Source organism: Cydia splendana, chromosome 15 (genome assembly GCF_910591565.1).
Source record: "Cydia splendana chromosome 15, ilCydSple1.2, whole genome shotgun sequence".
Classification (NCBI taxonomy): domain Eukaryota; kingdom Metazoa; phylum Arthropoda; class Insecta; order Lepidoptera; family Tortricidae; genus Cydia; species Cydia splendana.
The window spans coordinates 16,088,019-16,101,957 of record NC_085974.1 but is presented as its reverse complement, the minus strand read 5'-3'; the positions used below and the strand labels follow the sequence as shown (position 1 = coordinate 16,101,957).

The window sequence follows — 13,939 nt, the reverse complement described above, 5'->3', positions numbered from 1 at the left end:
AATTGTCTCGATGCGTATTAGTTGCATGCGCAAAGAAAAGTACAGTCATCGATAAAAGCTTGTACCAAAAATGAAATTTTTGGCCTAAAACTTATTTTTGAAATTGAGACCTAGGCTCTATGTTTCGGCGAAACATACTGTACGTAGTGGCTTTAAGTGATGAGTGAAACTGTAAAAATAGCAGAAAATATAACACTTTAAACTCTCGCGTTTTGTACACATGTAGTAGTAGGTAGTTTAGTGGTGTTTTCTTAATATCTCCGTTGACATTTGCTGGGACGTCAGTCTTTCCGTGACCACAGCTGGTGCAACTCAGCTGAAACGTCGGAATTAAAGGTAAAAACAATTAAATTATATCGCGGTAGACCCGTTTGTGTAATGAAATATTAGCAGAAAATGTCCTGTAAAAGGAAAGGTGCCCTACTGCCGTATTCGAACTTCAAGATATTCACAAGAGACGACACGTACTAGATCCATTCTAGATACGATATAAGTAGTTTAGATTTCTACTAGTTCTCTTTTGCAGCTCAATTCGGGCAAACAGTGTCACTTTTAGTGTGTTAGATATCTATTAGATGTGAATTGGATCTCTAAGTCATATCTTGTGGAAATCGTTCAAGAGTATCTCCAGATTGGCAAAAATGTCAAATTTGACAGCTTAGATCATAACATATCGTTATCGTATCTTGGTGACGTCTAAAAGATATCTAGTAGACGTCTATTTCAAAATCCGAATCGGAGCCCTGTCTGACTTGGGTTTCCTGGCGGTGCGCCCGCGCGCGCAGCGGCGCCCGTCACTTGTCAGCGCGTCGTGTTGTGACGCGCGCCCCTAATTGCTATCTGACGGCTACCGACATAATTAGGACGAGCATTCGATATCTATATGCCTAAAACTGATAATGAAGAGCAAGTAGATCTGAAGGAAATGGGTCTGTAACTTGCACATCGGATACAAAACCTAATCAAACTGTCTATTCTAAATTATTATCATCTTGTAAACAGCGTGTTAAGGCGGTTGTAGACGTCCAGTGTTTTCAAAGGAAAACAGACCGTGTTACGCGACTACGTTCAGTTGTGTTTGCTACCGACAGCTATACCCAAGACAACAAGACATCGTGGCTGAACCCGGATAATTGTCCGGCGAAAACACCGGGCCGGTTGTATACGGCCTAAAGGCGCTTTTACACATTATTGCTACACATTTTCTTCTCCTTTCTTACGTATCCCGGCATTTTGCCACGGCTCATGGGAGTTTGGGGTCCGCTTGATAACTAATCTCAAGAATTGACGTAGGCACTAGTTTTTTACACTACGAATCAAAAAACCAAACTTTAGGGATATTAGGATGATACTTATTAGAGTTATTAGGGTAGATATGTAACAAGAAATTTTAACCTATTTAAGTAAGTTATAATGCAAACATGGATAATAAAATGGGTCAATAGTGTCAAAAACGTGGACATTACAAAAGTTAACGATATTGTTACATTTTTCTGAGACTTTCATATTACAAATTCAAAGAATATTATAACATGCTGATGGATAAAGTATGTAATTAGACTTTAAAATCCCTTCCACAGGAAAGTCGCGTAACTCATACTAAAGAGACCCAAATGGCAACTGCGTTTTCAAGCACAATTTACACTCGCGCTTTCCCGTATTCGTACGAATGTGAGTGACTTAAAGACATGCACACTCGCTCTATACAATTCAAGCACCTCTCATCATCGCATTTCCTCGCGCCACCAACGTTGCACGGTTGCCAACCGCGGCCAACCATCCAAACAAAACACGCGCGGCTCGCCCGGACTCGTCGCCATTTGGCTCGCGCCGCAACCTTGCCAAACTTGATTGATATTGTGCCGGGGATATTAGAAGCATGTACTAATCAGCTGTGTTACAAGTGAAAGGGAGTATGTTGGTCGAGTTTGATAGAGTTAGACCAAGAAAAGTCTGCAGCGATCACGGCTCGGAACCGGTTTTTTTTTAAATCCTATAATAGCCCAATACTTTTAATTATTTTATGCTCTTTCCGTAGGACTAAATCATGTATTTAGGTAACGACTTCGTATTATTAGATTGACCCATCACAAATGAAATAATAAACAAAATAGAACAAAAAAGAACGTTAAAATACCGGTAGGTATTTTTTGTATGAAGAAAAAACCGGTTTCGAGCCTTGGCAGTGATTTTGATAGCCCACGCAGTGCAAGTGTTATTTATACGACATAATTTCATAGAAGTTTGACGTTTAAAATAACACTTGCACTGCTTGGGGTATCTAAATCGCTGCAGACTTTTCTTGGTCGAACTCTAGTAAGATGTTGGGTTTTTTGATGGTTAGATCAGGGACGGGGTTTGATATGCTGTCCTAGTTGGCCTGGATTGTCAGAATCTGATCAGGGATAAGCTAGGATCTGTCCAAGTTAAAGGCCAGAGCACGCCATTAACCTTGCATCAGTTTTGCAAAGTCCGCTCCACACCGCGAAAATCGACTCCAGACTCGCGTTCGCGGCTTCGCACCGCGATTCGCGAACGAGTGTGGAGGGGGCTCAAGAGACATAGTGTGACAATTAATGAAAATTATGAAATTATGACGTTTAAAGTGGCAATGTCACACTTCGTCATAGCAAAGTCTGTGAAGGACTCGAGATTTTCAAATGTCTCTTACAATCGTAAGTAAAGTTTTGCGCGACTTTAATAAATGTGGTTGGTACAGTCAGCAGCAGAAGTTGCTAGGCGGGCGAGGTGTTCAAAACTACCTTGACGCGCTCTCATTCTCTTAACAAGCCTCTTAACTAGCCCGCTTAGCAACTTCTGCTGCTGACTGTACAGACGCCTGCGCCCGGACCCGGACCGTTCTAGCATGAGTCATCAATGATGACATTGATGACTATACATATATGTGTGTATGATGACATTGATGACTCATCATACTCATCATTTACTTGTGCGTTGGTTTTCTATAAGAATGTAGCTAAAGTCTGTATCTTTAGGTATTTAAATAAAAGTAAACAAAATCTACCCTCAAATGGCTCCTTAAGCCAGTTGAGGGTAGATGAAAACACTACATGGTCAAATAATGTAGGTTAAAGATTTGGTTAAAGCTTAGGCTTAGGAGCAGTACCAACAGCATTCTGGATGTCATTGCAGAAAGGCCTGAGAATCCTATACTGGCGCATTGGATTCGCCAAGTTATAGGCTTTCTTAAATTTAGAAAATAGATTAGGTTATAGTTATTAGGTCATATACTAGGTGTAAAAATTAACATTAGTTCCTAAGTTATACTAACAAATATGGATGCAAATCTGAAATAAATATTTTCAATTCAATTCAAATTCAATTCAAAGTCAGGCCGTTCAGTGACAGATCCAGGCGGTTTTGTATTTGGTTGGTTAACAATAAATGTTATTACTACCCGAAAATGTACAAATTGTTTACATTTATTTAAATACCTAAAGATACAGACTATAGTTTCAAACAATTTTGGTAAACAGTACTGCAGAGCAAATATTTACCTTCTTTTTATGCGATTTCTTATTCATCTCGCCGTCAAAAAATCTGAAACAAACGAGGTAAGAATAAAAACGACATCAAAGTCACGTCATTATAATCGCCAACAGCTGTTGCTATTGTACCTACCGGATTTAAAAATAGAATTATAAATCAAACATGTGTGAAAGGAACCATATGGTGAGGAGATAAAGGTTATTGTTGCTTGATTTAAACGCACTTTTCTTTCTGATTATGGTTCCTGGGAAAAATTAGCTTTAAAACATTATGTTAGGTTGTAAAGCGATATCTGCTGCAGCTTTTAAAAGGTATTGGAAAATCAGCCCGAATTTGGAATTAAAGCAGAGACGCTTTTCAGATAGATTTTCGTACATTGATCCGGCTGTTGCTATCTCTATTGCACGCGCATAATTATATTGCTATCAATGTCGAACAGTGACTGGCATCATAGACGGGACAGAGCTTACTTACATAGAGCCTGTGCGGAAAGAGAAGAGCCGTGAAATGTAGGGGAGCCCTACCTAATTATAAAACCAAAATATGTTAGTAATCTGTATAAAAATGAATAAAGGATAGGTACTGTTGTTTATTATTGTAAATAGTTTTGGCACTTGTTGAATGAACATTGTCTCACATACGGCTTGTCTGATGTCTTATCTTTACAAAAAATCATCAAGGTGTGGCAATTTGTTTCATTATTTTTTTGACGGGAAGTAAGAAAAAATATTGTTATTAAGTAGTGTGTCCTGCCAACTATTAGGGTGCGTTAAGTATTACGGCTTGTCTGTAATTTTCTGTAAAAACAGTCTGCAGATTTTTGCGGGGGAGGGGCACGTTAAATGTATACGTAACATAAAAAATAGCCATGTCAGAATTGTCAGATAAACGTCAATCCATACAATGTGTATTACCATTGGTCATAGAGTTTCGACAGAGGGGAACGCCTGTTAATGGCTACTCAGTATGGTTACCTATATCCTCCAAGTGCATTGCAGGCGTTTTAGATGGAAGTACGCTCTTTTCATGAATGTCGTATCGGCACAGAATAACTAATAGTACTACCGTACAGAAAATTCACTCCTTCACAAAAATAACCGCGCACGAACGGTGAATCTTCTTTGCGCGAGCGCCACGTGACACGACTATCGTGCGGTCGAGCGGCAGCCCACTGCCATACGCTTGCCCTGCCCGGGAGGCCCGCCGGCCAAATGTACCTAAACTGCGTAGTGACACCCCCCTGGTATCGGTCCGGAAATACCGCGAGCGACAATTCATTCCACAGTGCACAGCACAGTGTAAGATAGTTGTGCGAGGCAGTACAAACATTAACACTCCTAACTGTACATCGGTGGACTTTATTACAAAAGGCATAAGGACCACCGATGTACAGTTAACAGTGTGGGCGATGGTACAGGATGTTTCGCGTTAAGCGTTATAATCGCTTGTAAACAACTTTACTTAAACCCATTCGTTTCTAAGACCCAAATTCTTTATCCAAAGCTTAAACAATTGAAAAGCAGCCGCGGAATGTGCTTTTAATTGGACATGACAGACAGACGAAAATACGGCATCAGCTGTTCGTTGCGTAAGAGACAGATCGTGTCGGATAAACCGGGAATGTATAATAATGGCACTGTCTGAGGAATATTCAGTTGAAAACAATAAAATACAAATTATAATCACACGAACCTAGCCCCCGCCATTCAACCGAATTTATGTTCTTTTAAAACTCTTTTAAAACGACAAAATCAAATGCAGATTTAGTGCATAATTGTTTTCCATGGTATTTTCTCGGAAACGTTCGTATTTGTCATGCTACTTCAGTCAACCGCAGTAGTTTTTGTACTGAAATAGCAAGACACGTTCGTACGTTTCCGTGAAAGTACGATGGAAAATAATTTTGTAACTGTGGGTAACCTGAAACTTGACTTGAAAATTGAAGTAACATAGGTATACCTATTTATGTCTGGTACTATACTAGTTTGTCTTATCTATTATTTTTATTCCCGTCTCGGGGATCAACGCTAAAACATTTATATAAATGTATAATATGTAACCCATTACACCGCCAATGTGTTCCGCTTTTCCTCGACCACGTTTCAACAAAAACAATTAAATGTTTATTTTTCGTTAAAGCTGACTGCCAAACGTACGTGAAATATTATGATTGTTTGACGTTTAAACCTTCGTTTTATTTGTAAAATTGGCGTTTGTTTAAAATCCTTGGCTTTTAAATAATCAAAACTGAGTAAAAGCTGGCGTATGTTACATTTATTTGTTTTTAAACACGTGTAAGCAACGGACGCAAAAAGAAGGGTGTTATAAGTTTGACATGTGTATGTTTAATATTCAGCCGAATTCGAACAATGAGATACGTCAAAAACTAGATATTGAATCGATATGGATTGGATATGTCAGTGTCAAACAAGTGTCAGAATTGACGTTTCTTCAAACAAAAACGTCACTTTTGTCACTTGTTTGACACTGACATATCCAATCCATATCGTTTCAATATCTAGTTTTTGACGTATCTCATTGTTCGAATACGGCTGATGTCTTCGGTTACCGCGATAGTTACTCATGAAATAAAACTATTGAAACGGATTATATCGCATAGGTATATTGAATTCATACTACATCACGACGTAAAGGGTTCGAAACGTCGGGATGTAGTATGAATTCAATATACGCGATATAATCCGTTTCAATAATTTTATTTTATGTGTAGGTATGTTTGTTTCTCTTTGGCAACGCAGCTCCCATCAGCTACGCCAAAACCATACATAACCTAGACCTTCTAGACCTGTGGTAACAAATGCCATATTCAAACTGATTTCCCAATAGCCGTTACAGATGTAGTGGATAATTGTTTTCCTTCGTATTTTCTCAGAAAACCGCATGAAAATCCGTTCAGCAGAGTTTGAGTTTATCGCGAACAAACACAAAGAGACAGACGCGGCGGGGGACTTTGTATTATAAAGTGTAGTGAGTAATTGAACAAATCCTCGTCAGACAATAAACCAAAGAACCATCAATCAGGTCAGCAGCTAACGTCGGTATGAATCAGCCTAGCAGACGTATAACTTTGTCCTTCGTATTTTCTCAGAAAACCGCATGAAATTCCGTTCAGCAGTTTTTGAGTTTATCGCGAACAAACACAAACAGACAGACGTGGCGGGGGACTTTGTTTTATAAAGTGTAGTGATTTATATAAAATTGTTACCCAGTAATTGAACAAATCCTCGTCAGACAATAAACTAAAGAACCATCAATCAGGTCAGCAGCTAACGTCGGTATAAATCAGACTAGCAGACGGATATCTTTGCATTATACGCCGTAAAACGTTCAGGCGGAGTATTGCTGCAAGTAAATCCCACCAAAAATATATGTACCTACCTAGACAATGGATAAAGTAGATTAGTGTGCAGTGAGGCTGTGGGGTAAGTGTGGCTGGGTGCCTAGCCATGGTGACAATCGCTTGCGCTACGATAACGAAACGCTTTAGAAGTGTCTCTCTATCACTCTTCCATATTAGTGCGACAGTGATAGTTGTGTTGCGTATCGTTCGCTACGGAGCGTAAACGATTGGCATGTTGGCTACGCACCCTGGCCTTCTCATTGGAGCTGTTCAGTTTACACATTGATTAGTATTTATTGCGAGTTCATACATTTGGCACTAAACGCAAGTATTACTAGATACATTTCATATATAAAACTGGCCAAGTGCGAGTCGGACTCGCGTTCCAAGGGTTCCGTACATTAAGTCCGACTCACGCTTGACTGCACATTTCTAATAGGTTTTCCTAACATTAAAGAACTATTTTGTGTATTTTGTTCATAATTTTTGACCCAGTAGTTTCGGAGATAAAGGAGGGGGGGGGGGGGGATGGTAATGTTTTGGCTATTTTCTTAAATAAACCTATTTATTTTAAAATTATAACAAAAATATATTTGAAATTCTCAAAATGAGCTCTTTCATTTGACATATAACACGATATAGTTTGGAATTTTCTCATTTACTTACTTAAAATTAATTAATTTACGTTACATGTCCGTCTTTGGGTCACTAATTTACATATGTGTACCAAATTTTAACTTAATTGGTTCAGTACTTTCCGAGAAAGTAGGTTGTGACTAGGGCTCGCGGTCGTGTCCGGGTTTCGTGTACACGTGTTCGGTACCCGTTTCCGAACTACACGTACACGGTTTTCTGACCCGTTCTACACGTGTAGTCGTGCACACGTGTAATTAAGATCCGTGTATCCGGGTACCCGTGTACCCGTGTACACGACGAAACGGACCTTAAATACACGCGGGCCTAACCCGTCCTTGGCGTGTAGCGGAGATTGTAGTAATGTATATATGGATGTTCAATGTGATTGATATGTGTTGTACCAATTTAATTTATTTTTCACTTCAGCAGCTCGAACAAGGGTACTTTGCTAACAGTGAGCAAAATGCGATTTTGTTAAAGGAAAATATAACATATTCCGTTCGTGGTAGTTTCAGACAGAGATGGGCAAAATTTATTTGAATGACGAATTACGAATGAGAATTACCAAATCATTCGCGAATGACGAATAATTTTTTCGAATGATCATTCGTGTTCAATTCATTCGCGAATAAAATAGCCTATATAAATAAGCCTATATATATAAAATAGTTAGCTTACAAAATAACTATTTAGCTGTTTTATATCCCAATAGTAAAAAGAAAATGTTTTCTATCGGTTTATCTGGTTGGTTGATTTGAGGTGTGGAAACTGGGAATACGCCTCATGTATTGGCGGTCACGTGGGGCGAGAACAACTGGAAATACACCAATAATGGGGGTATTCCCGTTTGTCCCCTTCGGGAACATGTGGGAAAAGACAAACAATCTTTCCCATTTGTCCCCACTTCATTGAAGCAGGGACAAATAGGAACACACCATTAACGGGTGTATTCTTATTGTTCCCCGCCGGGAACAGATGGGAATAGGCGCTGCATATAAAACATTTCCATTTGTCCCTCATGTATGGCGTAGGTCACGTGGATAGGGGACAAATGGGATTACATCAATAATGCACCCATTATAACCAATAATGGGTGTATGCCCATTTGTCCCCGCGGGGAACATATAGGAAAAGAAGCCGCATATAAATATTTCCCAGTTGTTCCCACCTTATTTTTGTAAGGACAAAAGGGAACACACCATTTTCGGATGTATTCCCATTTGTCCCCGCCGGGTACAGAAGTGATAGGATTTGCATATAAATATTTCCCATCTGTACCCTCCATATTGCTGTGGGGACAAATGGGGACACACCATTTTCGGAAGAATTCCTATTTGTCCACGCCGCGAGAGACATTTGGGAAAAGACGCTGCATAGAAATCTTTTGTATCGGCACCAAATGGGAACACCAATATCGGGGACAAATGGGAACACCAAAACTCATATAAAACATTCCCATTTGTCCCCGCCTCATGTATGGCGTAGGTCACGTGAATCGGGGACAAATGGGAATACACCAATAATGCACCCATCATTACCAATAATGGGTGAATTCCCATTTGTCTCCGCGGGGAACATATGTGAAGACCCTGCATAGAAATATTTTCCATTTTTCCCCACCTTATTGGGGTGCGGATAATTGGGAACACAATTTTCGGATGTATTCCCATTTGTCTACGTCGGGAACTGATGGAATAGGTGCTGCATATAAATCGTACCCATTTGTCTCCGCCTCGGGGACAAATGGGAACACCAATATCGGGGACAAATGGGAACACCAAAACTCATATACAACATGCCCATTTGTCCCCGCCTCATGTATGGTGTAGGTCACGTGAATCGGGGACAAATGGGAATACACAAATAATGCACCCATCATTACCAATAATGGTCGAATTCCCATTTGTCTCCGCGGGGAACATATTTTAAGACCCTGCATAAAAATATTTTCCATTTTTCCCCACCTTATTGGGGTGGGGATAATTGGGAACACAATTTTCGGATGTATTCCCATTTGTCTACGTCGGGAACTGATGGAATAGGTGCTGCATATAAATCGTACCCATTTGTCTCCGCCTCACGTAATTATGGCGGCGGTCACGTAGGGCAGGAACAAATAGGAATACACCAATAAAGAGTGTATTCCCATTTGTTCCCGCGAGAAACTTATGGGGAAAGACGCTGCATAGAAATCTTTTGAGGTGGGGACAAATGGCAACGCCAATATCGGGGACAAATGGGAACACCAAAATTCATATAAACATTCCCATTTGTCCCCGCCTCGTGCATGGCGTAGGTCACGTGAATTGGAGACAAATGGGAATACACCAATAATGCACCCATTCTTGGTGTATTCCCATATTACTAATAATTACCAATAATGGGTGAATTCCCATTTATCTCCGCGGGGAACATATGGGTAGACCCTACATAATAATATTTTACACAAATATCGGATGTATTCTCACTTGTCCCGGCCGGGAACAAATGGGAATAGGCGCTGCATATAAACAATTCCCATTTGTCCCCACCATGGATGGCGACGGTCAGTTGGGGCCTTTCCCAAAATTTTCCTTGGCTCTAAAATACGCTGCAGTTGCATACCTATTCAGATTTGCCATCTGAGTGTGTATTACAAAAATCCTTCGTGTAATTTATTCGAATAATTCATTTCTTATTCGAAATTGTAAACGAATGGTTTATTCGCGAATATTAATCTCACCATAATTATTTAGATTAAAAATGATTCGAATAATGCCCAACTCTGGTTTCAGTAAGCATAACTATCTACTTTTGTATTAAATAATCATTTAGGTTTATATAACATTATAAACTCTCGCGTTTTATACACATATTTAATTACACAAACGGGTCTACCGCGATATAATTTCATTGTTTTTACCTTTAATTCCGACGTTTCAGCTGAGTTGCACCAGCTGTGGTCACGGAAAGACTGACGTCCCAACAAATGGTAACATGGTGGTGGTGGTATTTAGGTTTACTTTAATTATCAAAAAACTACATCAATGAAGAAACTGAAATACCAACAATGAAGTCAACGGTTACTGAGATATTGTTTATTTTAATCTTATGATTATTGAAACAAATTGTACTTACCTACCTATTATTGACATTACAAATCAATCCAGTAAAACTGCAAAGTAGGTAATCGAATCTTCCTAACCTTCCACATATTCAATCGTATGTCTTCATAGCACGAATCTCCGCTACACGAGAGTGAAGGGTCGAACCGGCGGGTAAATAAGATCCGTTATTTCGTGTATCCGTGTACCCGTGTACACGGGTACCCGTGTAAACGTTTCCGAATCCGGGCGGGTTCGTGTAGTTCGGGTTCTTAAGCCCGGCGGGCTTAAGAACACGGGTACCCGTGTCAGCGTGTAACACGTGTATCGGGAGCTCTAGTTGTGACAGACAGACAGACAGAAGCACGAGTGATCCTATAAGTTCCGTTTTTTTCCTTTTGAGGTACGGAACCCTAAAAAGCAGGGACATGGACAACAGGGACAGGGCAGTTTTGTTTCAAACATTTTTGTACATGTACAAACAAAGAATATCATAATCGCTCCAAAATCGCTCACGTACAGTGAGCTGCGTATTATGAATTAATGCATTGATAAATGCATGGGCATTGATAAATGCATCGCCATGCATTTTTACGGATGATGGTACAGTCGACGTCAAAGATATGTTTACACTTTTTGCCTTATTACAAAGGAGTAAGGTGCAAAAGTGTAAACATATTTTTGACGTCGACTGGACCTTCGCTCACACTGTTAACTGTCCATCGGTGGACCTTATGGCGTTTGTAATAAGGTCCACCGATGTATGTACCGAGCGTAGGTACCTATTCAGCTGTGGACAATTGGACATCTCCGGGAAGTCGATTCTAATTTATCAATTTATTATGCTTTTGAACTGGTTTTGAGACGACTCTGAAGATCGCCTTGGTGTGAAATAAATGAAATAATGCACCATAGGGGGCATTACTGCAATGTTCTGCCGCCAGAGTGCAGCACTAAGCTAGCTAGTAAACCACAGAGTAACTTATACATACTATTACTGTGCCTTAAAGGCTTAAACTGTATTGACAAGTTTTCACAGATTTAAAATATGACATTACCGGGGAAAGCGAAAATCGAAATTTAGTTAGAGGTTAGATAACGAATTTTCGATTTTCTTGTTCGCGGTAGACCCCTAGATTGTGATGGATAGTGGTAGTGGCGCCCCCTACGCAGAGTTTTGCGTAATATTCCCTATTAGCGTGAACGCTCTTCAATGTCGTATCAAAATAAGATCAAACCCGTAATGCTAAATATGAATCGGGCTCCGGGTTAAACAAACTATCGCCAAGCTAACCTGCGTATTATGGATGGCTTTATCCATCTTTATACACGTGATACACTGTCACTTTTTAACACCGTGGGATTGAAAGTGACGGCACTGTTTTATCACGCTGTCACGTAGACAAGAACGACCATCATATCCGAATTAACTACATGAACTTTCATAAGTTTTTAATTATGACAAAGTGTTTATTAACGTTCGAGCAGTTGGATGCACTGCCAAGGGGCGTATTCAACTGACAGCTTATACAATATGAGGCCGACGGTTCAATCACTTGCCTCGTGCTGAATTGCAAGCCAAAATAAATAAAATGTGCACGCAATATAGAAATAGAATAGAAAAAATAAAACATATTTATCTCATTTATCTGGCAAAACATTATACAAAAAACAAAAAACAACATTAGTTGTGAATGCTACATAATGAAAGGTATTAAAATACGAGTGTAACTTTATGTAACGAGCTAAAAGCGAGTGCGAGATCGTTGGACCAGCGTGAGTTGGGATTAGGATCTCGCTTGAGGATGTGGACTTTATTTTTTTAATTAAAAATATCGCATAGTGCTATTTAGAAAATCTTCCACGCCCTTCTATCGTGTGCAATCCACTGGAGACATTATACCGGCACATTATACCGGCACGTTCTATAGTCCGACAAGACATTGTAGTTATTGAGGGCGCCACTTCCTACGTAACTGTCACATTTTTGACGTAAAATGCTTATCTAAACATGGCAACAATTTAGTATGGAATTTGTTTAGTTCCATTTTATTTAATTTCTACTATTTTATGTCACACTATAATCATTATCATTAAACACTCCACTAATATTCGCCCGTCATTTGTTTCTTGCATGTCATAAATGTCATAATAAACGTTGGCAGGTAGCTTTGCTTCGGTGGAGCGGGGAATATCAATCATTCGCCGAAATGATATCTTTGAAGGTGTGACAAATTGGAAATGGAGATTAAAGTTCAGTCCAATGCGTTAAAAACGACAAATTTCTTCTAAACAAAACATTTAAATGAAAATTATGTTGTTTTTAAACGCACATTTGTCATTCAAGCTTATTTAGCAAGTTTCTTTTTATCGGTACGATAATTATGACACTAGAATACGATAATTCACTTCTGCTCACCTGGCAACCCTGAATTCTTCAATAAACGTTATATATTTGGAATCGGATCATTAGGGATTGCGGTTTTCTATTTTGAACGTTATTTGTGTTCAAATAATCGGTTTTATATGAGGCTGTTCTACAAATAATTTATTATAAACACTCTGTGTTACAGCTATTGAGATTATCGGTTTTCGTCTCAATCGCACTAAGGAATTTTGTACAAGTTGTTGAATTTAGGGAAGCTAAGGTTACGACTATTATGATACTTATCATACAAAATCTTCCCCCGAGTTACAAAAACGTAGTAAGTAATTACATAATTTAAAATAAAATTACACGCATATTTTTGGGGACCGGTTTTGATTTCGTATTAATTCCGTCCAGAATGAGGAAGTCTTCAAACTAACCAATCGAAATCTAACGAAAAAAAATCTAACATCAAAAAATAAAAATCTGCCCAAATACGGCAAATACGGGTGCGGTATCCCCAGTAGATATCCACTTGATGGTCTGATCTCATCCATCAACTTTGAGTGTGCTATTAAACTAAATTTAGTAAAGTGCATTTAAGTCTGAAATTAGACAAGCAGATTACAGTTTGTAAATAGGTTTTGGTAAATTGAATGTAATTTTAATTTTATTGTCGTTATTTATTTATTATGTTAGAAACCTGTAAAAAAACACTAGATACATCTTATAATTAACATGCATTAAATCAGAAATACATTTGAATTTATTTGTAATTGAAAACGAATACTAATACTAAGATGTCCAGCATGATGAATTCAATATACGAGATATAATCCGTTTCAATAGTTTTATTTCATGAGTAACTATCGCGGTAACCGAAGACAATATAATATATTTTTCACTTCTCATGCTCAAAAAGTGCACCTTTATGTCGTGCGTAAACGACATAAAATCGCATTTTATGCTCTAGAGCCTAAA

General features: G+C 38.9%; 3 protein-coding genes across 3 annotated transcripts in view; 1 reads left to right on the top strand and 2 right to left on the bottom strand.

Annotated features, from left to right (window-relative positions):
• LOC134797338 (insulin receptor substrate 2) overlaps nucleotides 1–13,939 on the top strand; it is a 394,635-nt gene that overhangs the window by 165,808 nt on the left and 214,888 nt on the right. The window lies entirely within an intron of this gene.
• Nucleotides 1–13,939, bottom strand: part of LOC134797737 (organic cation transporter protein-like) — a 161,750-nt gene that overhangs the window by 105,649 nt on the left and 42,162 nt on the right. The window lies entirely within an intron of this gene.
• The window catches only part of LOC134797739 (SET domain-containing protein SmydA-8), a 35,972-nt gene that overhangs the window by 21,076 nt on the left and 957 nt on the right, over nucleotides 1–13,939 (bottom strand). Inside the window, exon 2 of the mRNA XM_063770094.1 lies at nucleotides 3,519–3,561. Coding sequence (XP_063626164.1) covers nucleotides 3,519–3,545 — 27 coding nt within the window. The 5' untranslated portion in view covers nucleotides 3,546–3,561. The remainder of the gene's footprint in view (nucleotides 1–3,518; nucleotides 3,562–13,939) is intronic.